Source organism: Pristiophorus japonicus, chromosome 7 (assembly GCF_044704955.1).
Source record: "Pristiophorus japonicus isolate sPriJap1 chromosome 7, sPriJap1.hap1, whole genome shotgun sequence".
In the NCBI taxonomy this organism is placed as follows: domain Eukaryota; kingdom Metazoa; phylum Chordata; class Chondrichthyes; family Pristiophoridae; genus Pristiophorus; species Pristiophorus japonicus.
The window spans coordinates 210,794,006-210,815,338 of NC_091983.1; the positions used below are offsets into that span (position 1 = coordinate 210,794,006).

The following is a 21,333-nucleotide window of genomic DNA, read 5'->3' on the forward strand; positions in this document are numbered from 1 at the left end:
CTTTTCCTACATTACAACAGTGTCTACAATTCAAAATACCTAATTTGCTGTGAAGTACTTTGGCATGTCCTGAGGTCACGATAAAAGTTACATAAGAACATAAGAAATAGGAACAGGAGTGGACCATATGACCCCTCGAGCCTGCTCCGCCATTCAGTAAGATCATGGCTGATCTGATCACGGACTCAGCTCCACTTCCCTGCCCAATCCCCATAACCTCTTATCGTTTAAGAAACTGTCTATTTCTGTCCCAGCTTCCACAGCTCTCTGAGGCAGCGAATTCCACAGATTTACAACCCTCTGAGAGAAGAAATATCTCCTTATCTCTGTTTTAAATGGGCGGCCCCTTATTCTAAGATCATGCCCTCTAGTTCTAGTCTCCCCCATCAGTGGAAACATCCTCTCTGCATCCACCCTGTCAGATCCCCTCATAATCTTATACATTTTGATAAGATCACCTCTCATTCTTCTGAATCCCAATGAGTAGAGGCCCAACCTACTCAACCTTTCCTCATATGTCAACCCCCCCACCCTCCATTTCTGGAATCAACCTTGTGAACCTTCTCTGAACTGTCTCCAAAGCAAGTATATCCTTTCTTAAATATGGAAACCAAAACTGCACGCAGTATTCCAGGTGTGGCCTCACCAATACCCTGTACAGCTGTAGTAAGACTTCCCTGCTTTTGTATTCCATTCCCTTTGCAATAAAGGCCAAGATTCTATTTGCCTTCCTGATCACTTGCTGTACCTGCATACTATCCTTTTGTGTTTCATGCACAAGTATCCCCAGGTCCCGCTGTACTGCAGCACTTTGCAATCTTTGTCCATTTAAATAATAACTTGATCTTTGATTTTTTCTGCCAAAGTGCATGACCTCACACTTTCCAACATTATACTCCATCTGCCAATTTTTTGCCCACTCACTTAGCCTGTAGATTCTGTACATAAATGTCAGCTATTTCTGTCTTTATCGTATTGCACTAATTAGGGTGTAAAGCTAACAACATGGGTGAAATTCCTCCAGTCACTAATGCTAAGGGACAAGTCAGGCTCACTACAAAACCAGACTTCCTGTTTTTTAATCTGTGCTGAATTTTCTGCTAAAATGATGGGCAGGGGCAACTTTGCCACTAATTTGTGGAATGATGTCATAAAGTGCAGAACAAAAAAAAATGATACTGCAATGAAAAACTGGTCTTTTGTAAAGTTACACCCAACACACACTGGTAGGTTGTAACAGAATTGCACTCCGCTCTGTAAAGTTTGCATTATCCTACTTATCTGCGATTTTTACTCAAAGACACTTTATGTCCGCAGAAATTCTGAATATAATATGACATTTTATTTTATTATACATAAACATTTGTGTTTATATTACACTGAAAAGAAAAGCAGAACTACTGTTGCATGCAAATGCTCATTACTTTTTTTTTTAAGCTTATTTTTCTTCTTGTGTGGGTGGTTGAAAGGAGAGAAAAGGTTATCTGCTACCTACAGAACATTGTGACAGACTTAAAACCGTCTGACCCACATCATTTAAATTTAAGTTAGCAACTTTATAGAAATTGTTCTTATTATTAAAAGCTGCTTTTGATGCACACTCGTCATACACTATAGGTTGATTTATATTTGCAATGAGAATATTTTCACAGAGTGACCCCGGAATGTGACAGTATTCTTGTTGTGAGTATTGCCAACCTCTGTACAGTGCATTACTGGTGTATTGTGCAGCACATTATAAATGTCCACCAATGTTTGTGTGCCCCTGCGCGCTGTTCTCTGTGTAAATACAAACAGATTCTACGGTACAGTCTAAGAACATAAGAAATAGGAGCACGAGTAGGCCATTTGGCCCCTCGAGCCTGCTCTGCCATTCAATAAGATCATGGCTGATCTGATAATGGACTCAGTTCCACTTCCCTGCCCGCTCCCCATAACCCTTTACTCCCTTATCGCTCAAAAATCTGTCTGTCTCCGCCTTAAATATATTCAATGACCCAGACTCCGCAGCTCTCTGGAGCAGAGAATTCCATAGATTTACAACCCTCTGAGAGAAGAAATTCCTCCTCATCTCAGTTTTGAATGGGCGGCCCCTTGTTCTGATACTATGCCCCCCTAGTTTTAGTTTCCCCTATGAGTGGAAATATCCTCTCTGCATCCACCTTGTCGAGCCCCTTCATTATCTTATATGTTTCGATAAGATCACCTCTCATTTTTAAGAACTCCAATGAGTGTAGGCCCAACCTGCTCAACCTATCTTCATACGTCAACCCCCTCATCTGAGAATCAGCCTAGTGAACCTTCTCTGAACTGCCTCCAATGCAAGTATATCCTTTCTTAAATAAGTAGATCAAAACTGTACGCAGTACTCCAGGTGTGGCCTCACCAATACCCTGTACAGTTGTAGCAGGACTTCTCTGCTTTGATACTCCACCCCCTTGCAATAAAGGCCAACATTCCATTTTCCTTTCTGATCACTTGCTGTACCTGCATACTAACTGAGTGTGTTTCATGCACAAGGACCCCCAGGTCCCTCTAAACTGAAGCACTTTGCAATTTTTCTCCCTTTAAATAATAATTTGATTTTCTATTTTTTCTGCCGGAGGAGTAACCTTTGAGATTAAAAGTAAAAGTAAAATTTTTGCTGAGTATCTTTTAGCATGATCTAAATTAAACAATAGTTTAATACTATTGTTCTACAGCACATACCATCAAAAAAGCTGTTAATCCTAAACGGTCCTTTGCCTTGTCAAGTTTTTACTTAAATTTACATTAAGGGCATTAGTGTCAACATAGATAATGGTGTTTACTCGCATTACATCAGGAATTCATGAAACTGATAAATGATGACTACATTTTCAGTCTCATTTTTCCGTGATTTTACTGCAGGAAAGTCTTGAAGTTACGCAGTGCGTTATGAGTGTTTGAATAATAAATGCGTTCGTCGGACTTTCTTCTCTGCGCTATTTGAGCGGAGGAAATAACCTGCTCATTTTAAATGTGTTACTGCGTCAGATTTTGCAGTAGAAATAGCAGTGAGGCTAACAGCACTCAGTTATTGACATGAAAATCAGACATCAACTTCAGCGACCAGACATATGCAGTTAATCGCGGAAATCAGGAGCGCCCTTCTCCTCAAAAAGGTGTATGATAATGCTATCTCATTGAGTGACTCGTCATTGAAATACATGGAACGGCGCGAAGTTGCTATACTTACCTCATAGATACAAACTAAACTTCCCAGAAAAATATAGGGCTTGTGCATTCCAGTCTAAGTATCCTTCTAATGGTGCGGTAAGTCTTAATTACTGCTAAGCAACCTCTCTGACACTTTAAATTAACTTCTACATCTGTGGAGTCTCGTTCCTTCAGATTTTAATTATTGTTGGAGATTTAAAAGAAATGTTTAAAGTATTTTTTTTAACTTTTTCTTCGTCTCTTTTATCTCTCTCTTTCTTAATCCAATCTTTCTTCCCCTCTCTTTATTTTGTTTTCTGTACCGGAATTGATACTGAATTCATTATTCAAACTGATACTTCCTGATTCAGACTGCCCTGCTCATTAACGATTCTTCAATCTGATTGGTTTTGGAGATGCACAAATCCCCTGTAGAGGGCGCTGCGCTTTTTGGCTGTGTTTTATGCAAAACACCATAGAAAGTCTATGGGCAACTAACTCTGTTGAAGTAGCAGAGGAAGGAATTTCAACATATTACACATCCCTATGCTGGTATTCTAAAATGAGATGAACTGAGAGGGCAAGCTCTGCAAATCACAACATCCCCAAAATTCAATAGAATTTGTGATTTTCTTTTTCTATTGTGTTTTTTTTGACCTGGCATCAAATGATGTCTTGCATTAGATTGATGTTCTGGTTCAATAGCAGAATTGAGGTGTGCGGTTTATTGGAACAAAATATAAATGATGTGCTAACAACGCTACAAATTTATCCAGTGATTTGGTTGAGCCATACAGAGCAACCAGGGTTCAAGCATTGGTCTCTACCGAACACAAACTGACATGGTAAATGTTTTGCACAGGAGTAGACCAATGGTCCATCTAGCCTACTTTTCCAAATTACCCCTAATCCTCTAAGTCAGAAGGTTGTGGTTTCTAGTCCCACTTCAGAGACTTGTGCACAAAATCTAGGAATACACTTGCGTGCAGTGCTGAGAGAGTGCTGCACTGTCAGAGTTCCATCTTCCCTCAAGCGGATGTAAAAGATTCCATTGCACTATTCGAAGAACAGCAGAGGAGTTCTCCCTGGTTTTTGCTTGTCAATATTTAATGTCAGAAAAAACAGGTGATCTGGCCATTCATATCATTGCTGGGCGCAAATTGGCTGCTACATTTCCTACATTACAACATTGGCTGTGAAGCAGTTTTGAATGTCCTGAGGTGGTGAAAGGTATTGTTGAAATTCCAACTTCTTTTTTACCGATCAGGTTCCTTACTGTGATTCTGTAACTAACATCTCTGCATCCCCTTTACTAACAGGAATTCATCCAGGCGTTCTGTGAACCTTGTTCCACCACCCTGTTGTAATTTGCTCGACAATTCTATTACCCTATTATTAAAAAGAAAGACGGCATCACATTTTATAGCCAGCAATACAAGGTAATTTCCAATTTTGAGTTTGAAATCCTTAACTTTATAGCTCAATTCAACTGTAGCCATCTGCTAAACTATAACCTTTCGCTACTTGGTAATGAACAGGTGATCTCAACAGGGGCAGCTTTAACAGTACTGGAATTAGCCTCACTGCTTGTGGGTTGGGGTACCTGTTCGGAACAACTCCCTGCTGAAGGGTGTGTATATATGTGACTGAGTGAGTGAGTGAGTGTCTGTATGTGTGTGGATGTGTGAGTGTGTGTACGTACATGTTTGTTTGTTGTGTATGATCAAACATTAGGGTAAAAAACAGGATAAAACTTCGCTGTGATGCCCCCACAGTTAAATAGACTGTCGAGGCTGACGCATAAATAGTGGTGGGCGAGGTGTGAGAGGGATCTAGTACCCCTGGAACCGTATGTCAGCAAGACTCAGCACCTTCAAAGGAGGAGGAGTAGCGGAAACTGGCAAGAAAAACAAAGCAAAAAAAATACAAGGTCACCGGCTAAGGAGTAACTTTGTTGCTTGTGGAAACTAAACGCATTACACAATTCACCCAAACATAGATTTGTCGAGGAAGTCTGGTCATACTGACTTCTGCACACACAAAATGCTTCAGCTAATAAATCAGAACATATCATGGGCATTAATAAGATGCTGAGGCAGCCAAGGTCTTAAATTAACAAAAGAGATTAATTCATCGGCACAAAAGTAGAAGCATCAGCAACACTAAGGCGCACATGGTGGAGGTTTTTTTCTTAAGCCTTTTTTTTCCCCTGAGGCTTTTCGCTTTTGAAGATTGTGACGCTTTCTTGAGATATGATTCCTCGAGTGCCAAGTTGCTTTCTGGTACCTCACCCAAGTGGCCATTTTACGTGCGTGGGCCTCAATGTTAATTGTTGGCTGGCTATTTTCCGTATTGTAGGTGAGCCTAATCCTGTCCTCACTTGAAGCACATATGCTCACATGCGGCTTCATCGTGGGAACCCTTGAACGATTTTTCCTTCCTTAACGCGGAGTGCTGAGACAATTGTGCCCATACAATTGCCCTGGATGAGATTTGCTAATTTAGCGCAGGCCAGGAATAAAAACTGGGCATTCCTTCCGCGAATGGCTCAACTACTTAGGTGTCATTGGGAGAGGGTTTTATTTAAACTACACCATCTAATTTATAGAGAAACAGATCAAGTTCACTGAAACTTTGCAATAATTCTGTTGTGTAAAAAAAGAGAAATAACCAGCCCCAAATACATTCATTCATTCCTGCTTTGGCCTCTGTGTGATATCAGCATACAAACACTTAACACATTTGTGTGGAATTCCTTTGTCTGCTATGTTAATGAAGTCATTAACCCAATGTTAAATTCAGAAAGTAATTTCATGCAAATGCCTTGGTGTGGACTAACAAAGCCCATGTGGTGGCTGTTTTTTTCTCGTCGATATGGAGGGCAACGGCTGACTGCAGTTCGGACAAGTACAGCAAGAGCGGCGAGGTCGGGGCGAAGGAGCGGCGAGAGATTGTAGAGGGACGTGATCTGGGCCCAGTAGAGGCATGAGTTCGGGGCCCAGAAGAGTCGAGGGCCCAGGGGCAGCACGGGCCAGCCCACACTGCAATATGTGTGTGCACTAGGTCTATGCAGCAGAGCAGGTCTCCAGTCGTCTTGGTTAATCCTTGCCACTGGACCAAGACCTAGCTCAATCAAGCCCATGTGGTGGCTGGTGTGCAACGGCCACCACTGTTTAAAAAAAATCCAGGCACAGGCATCTTCCACCCTTCAAGATGTAGTTCGGAACCTTGAATATCATAGAAACACCTGTGAACTCATCCCTTTTTGACGTGGAAGCAAGTCATCCTCGTTTTGAGGGACTGCCTATGATGATGATGGTGGTGGCTGGTGTGCAACAGCCACCACACGTTAAAAAAAACCCACGCACAGGCATCTTCCACCCTTCAGGATGTAGTTCAGGACCTGGAATATTAGGTCCTTCATTGAAACACCTGAGAAGTCACTTTTAGAGTGGAAGTAAGTCATCCTCGTTTCGAGGGACCGCCTATGATGATGATGATGGGCTAACATGGCACAGCATAATTCAAGGCTTATAATTTAAACAAACAAAGATCTTTGCATTGAGACTGAAGAGTGACAAAATGCACCAGAATTACTTTTACTGTTGCAGATTAGGGATCTGAATGAATGAAGCAGATAAACTGATTGGTCATGAATGAAGTGACCAGCATAGGTTCTTGTACCTTATCTGCTAAAACAGATCGAGGAATAAATACTCTTTATTTCCTCCTCCAATTTTCCCCACTCTCTCCCACTCAAGTTGGGGGTGTAGATCCATGGTTTGCCAGCATGCGAGAACCCAGTGAGCGTTGGCGGGCTATTCAGACGTGGAGGGAATCACAGCTGAGCCTGATCAGAAGTAGGGAGCATGGCCAATATTCGTTGAAGGATAATTTACTTTTAGATTGAGCCACCAACTACAAAAAGCAGCTTTCGATGATATAAACATAGATTGATGCCATCAAATGCTGCTTTTTGTAGTTGATGGTTCATATTGCTTAGGAACAGGAGACTTTGGACCTATGGTTCCCAAAGCTTTCCACCACTGGGATTTTCCTCGCCTCATGTCTGGGTCTGCTGTAGACTTATTGACAGAGATTGATTGCTATCATTAATCAACAACTCCATTACCATAGAACGATAGAAATTTACAGTACAGAAGGAGGCCATTCGGCCCATCATGTCCGTGCCGGCTGACAAAGAGCTAACCAGCCTAATCCCCCTTTCCAACTCTTGGTCCATAGCCTTGTAGGTTACGGCATTTCAAGTGCATATCCAAGTACTTTTTGAATGTTATGAGGGTTTCTGCCTTTACCACCCTTTCAGGCAGTGAGTTCCAGACCCCCATCACCCTCTGGGTGAAAAAAGTTCTCCTCAAATCCCCTCTAAACCTCCTTCCAATTACTTTAAATCTATGCCCCCTTTGCTAAGGGAAATAGGTCCGTCCTATCCCCTCGATCTAAGCTCTTCATAATTTTATACACCTCAGCCTCCTCTGTTCGAAAGAAAACAAACCCAGCCTATCCAATCTTTCCTCATAGCTAAAATTCACCAGTCCAGGCAACATCCTAGTAAATCTCCTTTGTATCCTCTCTAGTGCAATCACATCGATGTGGCCTGCGACTACCAGGATTGTAGAAGGTGATCGAGATAGACCGTGGTGATTTTTTGTCAAGTAATTCCTCTGATATCCAGCATTACAATAAGTTGCAACAGTACCTCACCCTTCCATATAAACCACTAAAGAGAAAGCAGAAGCAGCAAAACACTTTGATTTTGATTTTATCTCTTTGGCGTCAGGGAGTCTTGACGCCAGAAGTCTCGGAAAAAGGTGTGTCACAGGGGACCATATAGAGGTATATAAGATAAATGAGAGAGGTACTCTTCCCCCGCACAGGTCGGCACCTTCAAGAAGAGGCAAAGAAATATGCAGGCCCCAAAAAAACAAGTTTCTGAACACCAGCACTGAGCTGTTAAATGTTGCTTAATTGCCCTAAATTTAATTTCTGACATATTGGGCCTCCTTGATTACAGGTTTTCTGGAATACACTATACTTTTACCTTCCCAGACATTACTAGAGCAAGTGAGATCATTGGTGCACTCGAAACTCAAAACTATTTCATTCACGGAAACTAAACCACACTAATTTAAATATATATATTTTCCAGTCGCCCTGACCTGTTTGCCCTTCCCCTTAAGTTATGCCTCATCACCAGTTGCCCTCTGATACCTGGCCCGAGTACCTGGGCAATGTAGGAGTGCAAGAATTAGCCTCAGTACCCTGGGTTTGGGAGGCTATAAAAACAACCACAGTTCCCACCGCTGTTGACTCCTGCTGGAAGAGTGTGTGGGAGCAATGTGTCAGGACTGTACGGGGCTCGGTGTGGGGCTCAGTGTGGGGAGTGTACGGGACTCAGTGTGGGGTCTGTACAGGGCTCAGTGTGGGGTCTGTACAGGGCTCAGTGTGGGGTCTGTACGGGGCTCAGTGTGGGGACTGTACTGGGCTTAGTGTGGGGTCTGTACAGGGCTCAGTGTTGGCTCTGTACAGGGCTCAGTGTGGGGTCTGTACAGGGCTCAGTGTGGGGACTGTACAGGGCTCAGTGTGGGGACTGTACGGGGCTCAGTGTGGGGACTGTACGGGGCTCAGTGTGGGGACTGTACGGGGCTCAGTGTGGGGATTGTACGGGGCTCAGTGTGGGGTCTGTACGGGGCTCAGTGTGGGGTCTGTACAGGGCTCAGTGTGGGGTCTGTACGGGGCTCAGTGTGGGGACTGTACGGGGCTCAGTGTGGGGTCTGTACAGGGCTCAGTGTGGGGATTGTACAGGGCTCAGTGTGGGGTCTGTACAGGGCTCAGTGTGGGGATTGTACGGGGCTCAGTGTGGGGTCTGTACGGGGCTCAGTGTGGGGACTGTACGGGGCTCAGTGTGGGGTCTGTACAGGACTCGGTGTGGGGATTGTACGGGGCTCAGTGTGGGGATTGTACGGGGCTCAGTGTGGGGTCTGTACGGGGCTCAGTGTGGGGACTGTACGGGGCTCAGTGTGGGGTCTGTACAGGGCTCAGTGTGGGGATTGTACTGGGCTCAGTGTTGGCTCTGTACAGGGCTCAGTGTGGGGTCTGTACAGGGCTCAGTGTGGGGTCTGTACAGGGCTCAGTGTGGGGACTGTACAGGGCTCAGTGTGGGGACTGTACGGGGCTCAGTGTGGGGACTGTACGGGGCTCAGTGTGGGGATTGTACGGGGCTCAGTGTGGGGTCTGTACGGGGCTCAGTGTGGGGTCTGTACAGGGCTCAGTGTGGGGATTGTACGGGGCTCAGTTTTGGGTCTCTACGGGGCTCAGTGTGGGGTCTGCACAGGGCTCAGTGTAGGGATTGTACGGAGCTCAGTGTGGGGTCTGTACGGGGCTCAGTGTGGGGTCTGTACAGGGCTCAGTGTGGGGTCTGTATAGGGCTCAGTGTGGGGTCTGTACGGGGCTCAGTGTGGGGTCTGTACAGGGCTCAGTGTGGGGATTGTACGGGGCTCAGTGTGGGGACTGTACGGGGCTCAGTGGTGGGATTGTATGGGGCTCAGTGGTGGGATTGTACGGGGCTCAGTGTGGGGATTGTATGGGGCTCAGTGTGGGGATTGTACGGGGCTCAGTGTGGGTTCTGTACGGGGCTCAGTATGGGGTCTTGTACAGGGCTCAGAGTGGGAACTGTACGGGGCTCAGTGTGGGGCTCAGTGTGGGAACTGTATGGGCTCAGTGTGGGGACTGTACGGGTCTCAGTGTGGGTCTCAGTGTGGGGCTCAGTGTGGGAACTGTATGGGCTCAGTGTGGGGACTGTACGGGTCTCAGTGTGGGGCTCAGTGTGGGGATTGTACGGGGCTCAGTGTGGGGACTAGGATTGGGTTCAGCTGTGGGACTAGGATTGCGTTCGGCTTTGAGATTAGGATTGGGTTCGGCTGTGGGTCTAGGATTGGGGTTGGCCTTCCTGCCCACAGTGGTGTGATATCTTGCAGACTCTCATTGGCAAGGTTCACCTCACTTGGTCACGACGTCAATGGAACTGTACCTCAGCAAACTGCTAAAGCCTTCAGGAATTGCGGGAGCGGAGAAAATTGGAGACTAGAGAGAATAATTATCAGGGCTGGTCTCGCATGTCTCCTGTCAGCTGGCAATGGCATAGACCTGTAAGTAGCTGGTGTGCCTGAATCAGTGTACAGTGCCTGGAACCCTAAATATGGTAAATATTAAAAAGTCAACTGAAGAGATATTGCTACTGACCTCGATGAATGTGAGCCAGGGCTAGGTAAGTAACGTGGTGGAGGCACGAGTTCCATGCACTGAAGGGCTCTTCTTTCTTTTTCATTACCTACGGAAAGGAACACATTCTCTAGCAGTTAAGAGAAAAATAATAAAGCTTTCTCTAAAATACCCCAGGTTTAGAAGCAAGTGATAGCTGGTCTGTTAAAGTCTGCATCATTGGAGTCGGCGATCACTGTTGGGGGGACGGGGGGGGGGACGGAGATCCCTGGCGGGTGTAGGGGGGGGGGGCGCGAGTCCTAAAAACCCCGGCATGCCACCTCCTGAAAGGCTTTTAGTGGCTGACATGCCTCCTGAGAGCATGCTGGTTTCCCGCCCCGCCTCCATTAAAACTGGAAGTGGGCAGGTTGGAGTCGGGTTTGAGATTTAACATTTGTTTTTACTTCCCGCCCGCCCCCAACCCGCCCATTCTGGTTGGATAAAATTCACTTCATTATCTTCATGCAACTGCTAAATATGTCACATACAAATCTATTATGTAATAAGAGCCTTGTGTATGGTGTTTACTTCTTGTAAGTGTCACACTTACTTCCCATATCACTTTTTCCATCATATATTTCCAGTAACACGCTCTGTTGCTATAAAACAGAATATCCTTCGACTCAAGCAATTTAATGGGAGGTCCACTAGTTTGTAATAAAAAATGGAAATGCTGGAAATGCAAAGTGGGTAAATACACATTTGCGGGATCTCCTGTTTTATTTCAGATTTCCCTTTATATCTCGGATAAGGTGCAATTTTCTTTTTTATGTGCCTAATTAACCGTCTTCTTAAACCCCTCTCCCCTGTCTCCACCACACTCACCTCCAACAACAAATCATAGAATGGTACAGCACAGAAATAGGCCATTCGGCCCATCGTGCCTGTGCCGGCTCTTTGCGAGAGCTATCCAACTAGTCCCACTCCCCTGCTCTTTCCCCAATGCCCTGTAAATGTTTTCTCTTCCAGGAGTAATCTAATTCTCTTTTGAATGTTACTATTGAATCTTCTTCCACCAACCTTTCAGGCATTCCAGATCATAACAACTCGCTGTGTGAAAAAATATTTCCTCATGTTGCCTCTGGTTCTTTTGCCAATCACCTCAAATCTGTGTCCTCTGGTTACCGATCCTTCTGCCACTGGAAAAAGTTTCTCCTTATTTACGCTATCAAAACCATTTGTGATTTTGAACACCTCTATCAAATCTCCTCTTAACCTTTTCTGCTCTAAGGAGAACAACCCCAGCTTCTCCAATCTCTCCACATAACTGAAGTCCCTCATCCCAGGTACCATTCTGGTAAATCTGCTCTGCACCCTCTCCAAGGCCTTCACATCCTTCCTAAAATGTGGTGCCCAGAATTAAACACAATACTCCAGCTGAGGCAACAACATTTGTTGTTGGAGGTGAGTGTGGTGGCGAGGATCTCTTGGACTTCTTTGTCTCAAAAGATTGAGCCCATCCAATCAGCTGCCTCTGCCACTTCCCTTCCTTCCCCTAGCCCACCGGGCCAAACTTCCTCCGAGGTTCCCCCTGTCCTAGCCCTAAACTCGCATCTCTTTCCAGAACATAAGAACATAAGAATTAGGAACAGGAGTAGGCCATCTAGCCCCTCGAGCCTGCTCCGCCATTCAACAAGATCATGGCTGATCTGGCCGTGGACTCAGCTCCACTTACCCGCCCGCTCCCCCTAACCCTTAATTCCCTATTGGTTAAAAATCTATCTATCTGTGATTTGAATACATTCAATGAGCTAGCCTCAACTGCTTCCTTGGGCAGAGAATTCCACAGATTCACAACGCTCTGGGAGAAGAAATTCCTTCTCAACTCGGTTTTAAATTGGCTCCCCTGTATTTTGAGGCTGTGCCCCCTAATTCTAGTCTCCCCGACCAGTGGAAACAACCTCTCTGCCTCTATCTTGTCTATCCCTTTCATTTTTTTAAATGTTTTTATTAGATCACCCCTCATCCTTCTGAACTCCAACGAGTAAAGACCCAGTCTACTCAATCTATCATCGTAAGGTAACCCCCTCATCTCCGGAATCAGCCGAGTGAATCGTCTCTGTACCCCCTCCAAAGCTAGTATATCCTTCCTTAAGTAAGGTGACCAAAACTGCACGCAGTACTCCAGGTGCAGCCTCACCAATACCCTGTACATTTTCTCTCTGATCTCCCCTCTTGACCTCTCCAAGCTCATCTTGTCCATGAGACCCATTTCCTGCTCCCTTGACCCTATTCCCACGAAACTACTGACCACCCAACTTCCTTTTCTGGCTCCCATGTTAGCTGACATTGTTAACGGATCTCTCGCCTCAGGTACTGTCCTCTTTTCCATTAAATCTGGGGTCATCACCCCTCTCAAAAAAACAACCCTTGACCCCACTGTGCCTGCAAGCTACCGCCCCATCTCCAACCACCCTTTCCTCTCCAAAGTCCTTGATCATGTTGTTGCCTCCCAAATCCGTTCCCAACTTTCCCGCAACTCCATGTTTGAGTCCACTCAATCTGGTTTCTGCCCCTGCCATAGTACCGAAACGGCTCTCATCAAAGTAACAAATTACATCCTTTGTAACCGTGACAAAGGTAAACGATCCCTCCTCGTCCTTCTCGACCAATCTGCAACCTTTGACACAATTGACCACTCTATCCTTCTCCAACGCCTCTCTCTCCACTTTTGTCCAGCTGGGTGGGACTGCGCTCGCCTGGTTCCATTCTTATCTATCTAATCGTAGCCAGAAAATCACCTGCAATGGCTTTTCTTCCCACTTCCTCATTGTTACCTCTGGTGTCCCCCAAGGATCTATCCTTGGCCCCCTCCTATTTCTCATCTATAGGCTGTCCCTTGGCGACATCATCCGAAAACACCGCTTCAGTTTCCACATGTACGCTGATGACACCCAGCTCTACCACACTACCACTTCTCTCGACCCTCCACGGTCTCTAAATTGTCAGACTGCTTGCCTGACATCCGGTACTGGATGAGCAGAAATTTTCTCCAATTAAATATTGGGAAGACCGAAGCTTTTGTCTTTGGTCCCGGCTACAAATTGCGCTCCCTAGCCACCGACTCCATCCCTCTCCCTAGCATCTATCTGAGGCTGAACCAGACTGTTTGCAACCTTGGTATCATATTTGACCCTGAAATGAGCTTCCGGCCACATATCCGCGGCATAATTAAGACGGCCTATTTCCACCTCCGTAACATTGCCCGTCTCCGCCCCTGCCTCAGCTCATCCGCTGCTGCCTTTGTTACCGCTAGTCTTGACTATTCCAACGCACTATTCCAAAGCAGCTAACGTAATGCCTCTGTTTAAACAAGGGGGCAGACAAAAGGCAGGTAACTATAGGCCGGTTAGTTTAACATCTGTAGTGGGGAAAATGCTTGAAGCTATCATTAAGGAAGAAATAGCAGGACATCTAGATAAGAATAGTGCAATCAAGCAGACGCAGCATGGATTCATGAAGGGGAAATCATGTTTTAACTCATTTACTGGAATTCTTTGAGGATATAACGAGCATGGTGGATAGAGGTGTACCGATGGATATGGTGTATTTAGATTTCCAAAAGGCATTCGATAAGGTGCCACACAACAAATTACTGCAGAAGATAAAGGTACGTGGAGTCAGAGGAAATGTATTAGCATGGATAGAGAATTGGCTGGCGAACAGAAAGCAGAGAGTCGGGATAAATGGGTCCTTTTCGGGTTGGAAATCGGTGGTTAGTGGTGTGCCACAGGGATCGGTGCTGGGTCCACAACTGTTTACAATATACACAGATGACCTGGAAGAGGGGACAGAGTGTGGTGTAACAAAATTTGCAGATGACACAAAGATTAATGGGAAAGCGGGTTGTGTGGAGGACACAGAGAGGCTGCAAAGAGATTTAGATAGGTTAAGTGAATGGGCTAAGGTTTGGCAGATGGAATACAATGTCGGAAAATGTGACGTCATCCACCTTGGAAAAAAAGGGAATATTATTTGAATGGGGAGAAATTACAAGATGCTGAGGTGCAGAGGGACCTGGGGGTCCTTGTGCATGAATCCCAAAAAGTTAGTTTGCAGGTGCAGCAGGTAATCAGGAAGGCGAATGGAATGTTGGCCTTCATTGCGAGAGGGATGGAGGGATGGAGGTCCTGCTGCAACTGTACAGGGTATTGGTGAGGCCGCACCTGGAGTACTGCGTGCAGTTTTGGTCACCTTACTTAAGGAAGGATTTACTAGCTTTGGAGGGGGTACAGAGACGATTCACTCGGCTGATTCCGGAGATGAGGGGGTTACCTTATGATGATAGATTGAGTAGACTGGGTCTTTACTCGTTGGAGTTCAGAAGGATAAGGGGTGATCTTATAGAAACATTTAAAATAATGAAAGGGATAGACAAGATAGAGGCAGAGAGGTTGTTTCCACTCGTTGGGGAGACTAGAACTAGGGGGCACAGCCTCAAAATACGGGGGAGCCAATTTAAAACCGAGTTGAGAAGAAATTTCTTCTCCCAGAGGGTTGTGAATCTGTGGAATTCTCTGCCCAGGGAAGCAGTTGAGGCTAGCTCATTGAATGTATTCAAATCACAGATAGATAGATTTTTAACCAATAAGGGAATTAAGGGTTATGGGGAGCGGGCGGGTAAATGGAGCTGAGTCCACGGCCAGATCAGCCATGATCTTGTTGAGTGGTGGAGCAGGCTCGAGGGGCTAGATGGCCTACTTCTGTTCCTAATTCTTGTTCTCCTGGCTGGCCTTCCACATTGTACCTTACATAAACTTGAGGTCGTCCAAAATTCGGCAGCCCTAATTCGCACTAAGTCCCACTCACCCATCACCCCTGTGCTCGCTGACCTACATTGGCTCCCAGTTAAGCAATGCCTCAATTTCTAAATTCTCATCCTTATTTACAAATCCCTCCATGGCCTCGCCCCTCCCTATCTCTGTAATCTCCTCCAGCCCCACAAGCCCACGAGATGTCTGCACTCCTCTAATTCTGCTCTCCTGAGCATCCCTGATTATAATCGCTCAACCATCGGTGGCCGTGCCTTCAGCTGCCTAGGCCCCAAGCTCTGGAACTCCCTCCCTTAACCTCTCCGTCTCTCAATCTCTCTTTCCTCCTTTAAGACGCTCCTTAAAACCTACCTCTCATCTGCCATCATTTCTTCTTATGTGGCTCGGTGTCAAATTTATTCGTTTTGCCTTAAAACACTCCTGTGAAGCACCTTGGGACATTTTACTACATTAAAAGTACTATATAAATACAAGTTGTTGTTGTTGTAGTTATCAGCCCAAGAACAAGATAAGGCAATGGGTGTGAAATTTGTCATGGGTGGTTGCACAAAACGGATGATAGGGAATCGGTGGCCATTTTACACACACGCCTGATTCTCTTTACCATTGACTTCAAAGGAAAATAAAATGGCCCAGTTACTCAAAGACTGGGCTCGGCTTTAATGCCCTCCACAGATATCTTGCTGACTCTCATTGGCACTGAACACCGCTTGGTCAAGCCGTCAATGGGACTGTGCCTCAGCAAGCTGCCAATGCCCTCAGGAATGGAGGGGGAGAAAATTGGAGACAAAAGAGAATAATTATCCGGGCTGGTCTCGTACATCTCCTGCCAGCTGATGATGGGGCATTCCACTGACATTGTCCTGAAAGTAGCTTGTGTGCCTGGAACCTTAAATATGGGAAATATTAAAAAGTCTACTTTAATTTATAAATTTGAGGCTCATAATAACAGGGTACAACCAGAGGCAACTGTTTTAAGAGGATAGAGGTCTTTTATACGTGTGTCTGGTGGCTGCAGGAAGCACAGAATCTTGTGGTGTTCGCTTTGGCAACAAGGAGTTACCATAACAAAATATGCTGCAAGGCACAGACTTGTGAGTCACAACTATATGAACAATAACACAATTCTTCTCTTCATTCTAGTTATTTTTATATTATTTTTCTTTCTCTCTCTTTAGGTCCTCTCTCCCCCCACAACCGTCCCAGCATCGTTTGCTGACCAATAAGGAGCAAGGACAATCTGCTTTCGAGGCACTTCCCATCCCCCTCTGTAACTGGTCACAAGGGAAGTGGACAAGAACCACCTGGATTGACTCTCCCATGGATAGACAATTACCGCAATCATTCATTCAAGAGCACATTTCCCTTGCGGGCAAATTTTAAACCAACCATTCATTCTCCTGCCTATTGGTTGTGATTTTATAACTGGTTACCTCAGTGGCTGACATAGGCAAGCTGAGTCTGAAGAATAACAAAAATATTTATCAGCAATCATTAAATTCATTGGAGAACCTGGGTTCTGACTTTACCTTGCTGTAGAGTCTGGCTGCCAAACTGCGTTGAAGCACTCTCTCTCGGTAATTCAGCGCTTTCAGTAAGAAGCCCAGGCTGCCCACCGTCTCTGTATTAAATGCTAGGATGCTATTGGGAAATGAATGAAGAGACGGTCAGAGCCTTTCAACAGTTTAAAAAAATAGTAAGCAGTACATTATTTTAGTTACAATCTGAAGCAAGGAAATCAAAACTACAATTAGACTGAAGGAACATATTAATGTACAGACCTGGAATAGGTATAGAATATAAAAGCCAAGATGTACTGATGAGTCTACATAAAATCGTAATAAGACCTCATTTAGAGTGCAGTGTGCAGTATTGGGCTCCACGATACAGGAAGAATACTGATGCTTCAGAGAGGGTACACTGCAGGTTCACTGGGAGTTTCCTGGTACTGAGTGCACACGGACTGCAGCGGCTCACCACCATCTTCTCAAGGGCAATTCGGGATTGACAATAAACACAGTAACTATTTGTACTAGCCGTTTTCTACGCATGCGTCCTCCCAACTCCCACCCCCTCCCAACCGGAAGTGGGGCCCCAAACAGGTTCTTCTCCTCCGACCGAGCCACGAGCCTCCCGTTGCACTGCCGAGCCCCCGCTGACCCCTGAACCCCCCCCGCTGAGCCGCCGAGAGGCACTGGTGGCGGCGGGGGGAGGGGAGAAGAGAGAGAGAGAGAGAGAGAGAGAGAGAGAGAGGGAGGCTGGTGGGGGGAGGAGAGAGAGAGAGAGAGGGAGGGAGCCTGGTGGGAGGAGGAAAGAGAGAGAGCCTGATGCGGGGGTGGGGGGGGCGGTTGGAGAGAGAGAGAGAGAGCCTGGTGGGGGCGGGGGGAAGAAAGAGATACGGGTGGGGGGGATCGGAGGGGAGAGAGGGAACTCAGGGAAGACGGATCACGTTCTTCCAACCCCTTTTGCACCGACACCCGATTTCTCGGAAAGCTCGGTGCCTGTGTTACAAGGGACATCGTTGGAGTGGGTGAAATCCAGAAGTCACGACACTGTCACTATTCACTTCAACCTGTTAACAATCTGCACACAATGCCCCATCTATGGCGGGGGGGTGGGGAGAGGTAAGGTCATACACTTATGCTGGGGTAAGGGACATCGGCTGGAGGAGGGATGCACTTGCGCTGGGATCAGGGACTTTGGCTGGGGGAGGGATGCACTTGCGCTGGGGTAAGGGATTTCAGCTGGAACTTGGGAGGCTTTTGCTGGGTTGTTCGAGATCTGTCCTCTAAGGTTTCATAGAATCATAGAAGTTTACAACATGGAAGGAAGCCATTTCGGCCCATCGTGTCCATGCCGGCCAACAAGAGGCTATTCAGCCTAATCCCACTTTCTCGGTCCATAACCCTTGGTTAGCCTTGCCAGTGACGCCCACATCCCATGAACGAATAAAAAAATATATAAAGGAGGATTTGAAAAATTGGGGCTTTTTTCATAGAGCAACATGGATTATGGGACAATATGAAAACAATGTCTAAAATTATGAAAGGATAGTAGATAGAAGCAGACTGTTTCCAGTAGCTGAGGGGTAAAGCACGAGGGACCGTAGATACAAGATTAAACATACGAGATTTAAAGAAAGAACTTGCATTTATATAGCGCCTTTCACGACCTCAGGGCATCCTAAAGTGCTTTACAGCTAATGAAATACTTTTGAAGTAATGTAAGGAAACTGTTATATCCCAGTTAATACAGCAGCCCACTGCCAACTACAGTGCTGGCTGTGGTACAAGTGGTCAACTGCTGTTATACTCTCACAATCACTACAGTTCAGTGAGGGAACACAGAGCTCTGGCAGATCAAGTGTGCCACGTGTATGGAGCTTTGGATTAACAAGGCTCCAACTACCAACTTTGGATTGAAAAGTACATCAGTGAGTTTATCATTTCCTTCTCTTAACGTGCTTTCTGTCCTTGCTTTAAAAAGCAAAAGTGTTGTCAGATACTTAACCAGATTATTCCTTATTATAACTGCAGTTGGCAAGGACAGAGTCAGGGATTTACAAGACTTTCTTCTTAACTCAGGCACGACAGGATCTCTGCTGCGAATGTGGGAGCGCTGACATTACCCTTATAGGCACGCCTAGCTGACTGTGGGAGACCTGGTCTCCCTACATCCACTACCCTCTGCACTGTAAATTTACTGGGTCTATGATTATGTCATTGATATAAGGAGCCTGGTTTCAGTCATGTAAAGTTGAGGGGAGATGAGGAGAATTTTTTTTATGCAGCGAGTTGTTATGATCTGGAATGCACGGCATGAAAGGGTGGGGGAAGCAAATTCAACAACAACTTTCAAAAGGAAATTGGATAGTTACTTGAAGGAAAAAAATTGCAGGGCTACGGGGAAAGAACAGGAGAGTAGGACTAACTGGACAGCTCTCTCAAAGAGCTGGCACAGGCACGATAGGTCGAATGGCCTCCTACTGTGCTGTATCATTCGATGAAATGCGGAGATCTGGCCATGCGTGTTTTCTCTCTGTGGGTTCTGTATAGCAGTGGAGCCCAGTGAGCTTAGTAGAACTCAGTGTCCCAGTGGGAATGCAAGAGTGGGAGAGCAACATCTGAATATTGCTGCCCTGTAATGGGATGAAGCTAGATGCACAAATATAAACTGCCTGGTTGCAGCAGCACAACACCCTTGAAGTAAGAGTGGGAGTGAAGAATGTGTTTCTCTATAGAGTGCATGTTTAATGCTGAAATGATCTCTCCTCCAGCACCAAGTCAGAACCCATTGAGATTTTAAAAAATGTGAATAAGGACCTATGTAAAGACTTGCTCCTTCCAAGTTCTGTTTGTCACCACTGGCTTCAAAGATAATTTTGAACCTTTGATCTTTTGTGGTGATGTTGCCGGAAAGCCCAAATATTGCAGTACTTTGGTCTGACTCCTGTCATTACCCATGTGTCCTGTTACTTGGATCTATGCATCCTGATTTAGATAGCCTTGCCTGCTGTAAACACGCACTTGAAAAAAATGTACAGGGTTGAATTCCAGGAAACCAAGGTGCACCCGATTTGGTTCCACTGCTGGGAACTGTTTTCTTCTCTCCCAGTGCTATTTGTCTTCTCTGCGAGTATCCCACTAATGTTGTGCATCTGCTTCTGTTCGAAGGGATTCATTAACGAACTGAGTTGGCTGGTGCTCAAGAATCTATCCCAGATTTCATAGTGCTACGGCGGCTGGGGTGTGTGGGAGGGGAGAGAAACGTGTACCTGGGCAGTTGTTTCAAAATTGTTATTTTTGTTCTCCCTAGGTTCAACAAATGTATCCAGTGAGTAAATGAGCCAAACAGGGCAGCAAGGCCGTCGGCTTCATCCTGCTCTGAGCAAAATTGCCTGTTCTCAGCTGAGGGGATGGCAGGGGCACTGTGATGGACCTCAGCACCCCTGGGTTAGGGAGGGAAGCATCAACTCGGGTCCCCGCTCCTGATTGCTGCCCTGCTGAAAGTGCGAGCATGTACACATCAGATGAGGATGTGATTGGGCTCAGGCTAGGGTTGCCAACTCCGGTTGCACATATTCTGAGAGGCTTCAGAACCCGACCACCTGCCTCCAACTGCAACCTCGCCCCCACCTCCTCCCTGCCACATCCATCCTTACGGCGCACCATTGGAAAGCAAACAGACATTGTGAACTCGATTGGATATTTCTTGACTTGTCAGTCAACCAATAATGAGGAATTATTCTCTTTTGTCTTAATGCAGCTATGATATTCCTCACTGGTTTTTTCACAGCGAGGTCCGGGACATTAATCTTTAATTCGTGGAGATGCCAGGACCCCCAGGTGGGTTGGATACCCGAGGCTCAGCAGTGCTGCCCGTTGTGGTTGGGGACCCAGCTGAAACTCTTGTCAAGGCTCACATATGGCTACTTGGCCATCTGAGCAACTGCACTCCAGCAAAGATCCAACAGCTTCAGGAGAGGGCAGGTTGCCAACGCTGGTTGGATGTATTGCTGGAGGTTTTCGTCACACGAGCTCCTGCCTCCAAGCGCCCCGCCCCCGCCATTGGTCGCCCAACATGTCCATCTTTGCAGCGCACCACCTTCCCACGCCAACTGGAAAGTAAACAGGCTCTTCATTACCCAATTAGATGACACTTGACTGTCAGTCAAACAGTTTTTCCCCCCCCATCTCCAATATTTTAATAACTGATAAATAAGTGTTCAAAGAAAATTAAGAAAAAAAAATCTCTCAATTTTTTTAATGCCCTCCCACCCCCACGATTTTTCTCCCGGGATTCTCGAGCCATTTCCTAGAGATTAATCTTTCATTCCTGGAGACTCCAGGACAATCCTGGAGAGTTGGCAACCCTCGATGAGGGAAGGGAAAAAATAAGTGAGGAAGAAAAAAAAGGAATAGATCGATTACTTCTGTCCACTTCCAGCCATGGATCCCCTCCGATGACCAGACAAACCAGCAAAGCAAAGACGACATTGCTGGCCTATTGGAGTTCAGCCAACCCATGCCAGACATAAGGCTAGTGGCAACACCTCCGCTCCAGCAAGACGGAGAGCAACCCACCGCTTGAAATGGGTCTCCGC

At 46.0% G+C, this 21,333-nt stretch overlaps 1 protein-coding gene across 1 annotated transcript in view; it reads right to left on the reverse strand.

The window, feature by feature from the left end:
• Positions 1-21,333, reverse strand: part of acoxl (acyl-CoA oxidase-like) — a 533,322-nt gene that overhangs the window by 67,710 nt on the left and 444,279 nt on the right. The window contains exons 15-16 of the mRNA XM_070885754.1: positions 16,760-16,871; positions 10,441-10,528 (exon numbers count right to left, since the gene is read on the reverse strand). Of these exons, the coding sequence (XP_070741855.1) occupies positions 10,441-10,528; positions 16,760-16,871 (200 nt within the window). The remainder of the gene's footprint in view (positions 1-10,440; positions 10,529-16,759; positions 16,872-21,333) is intronic.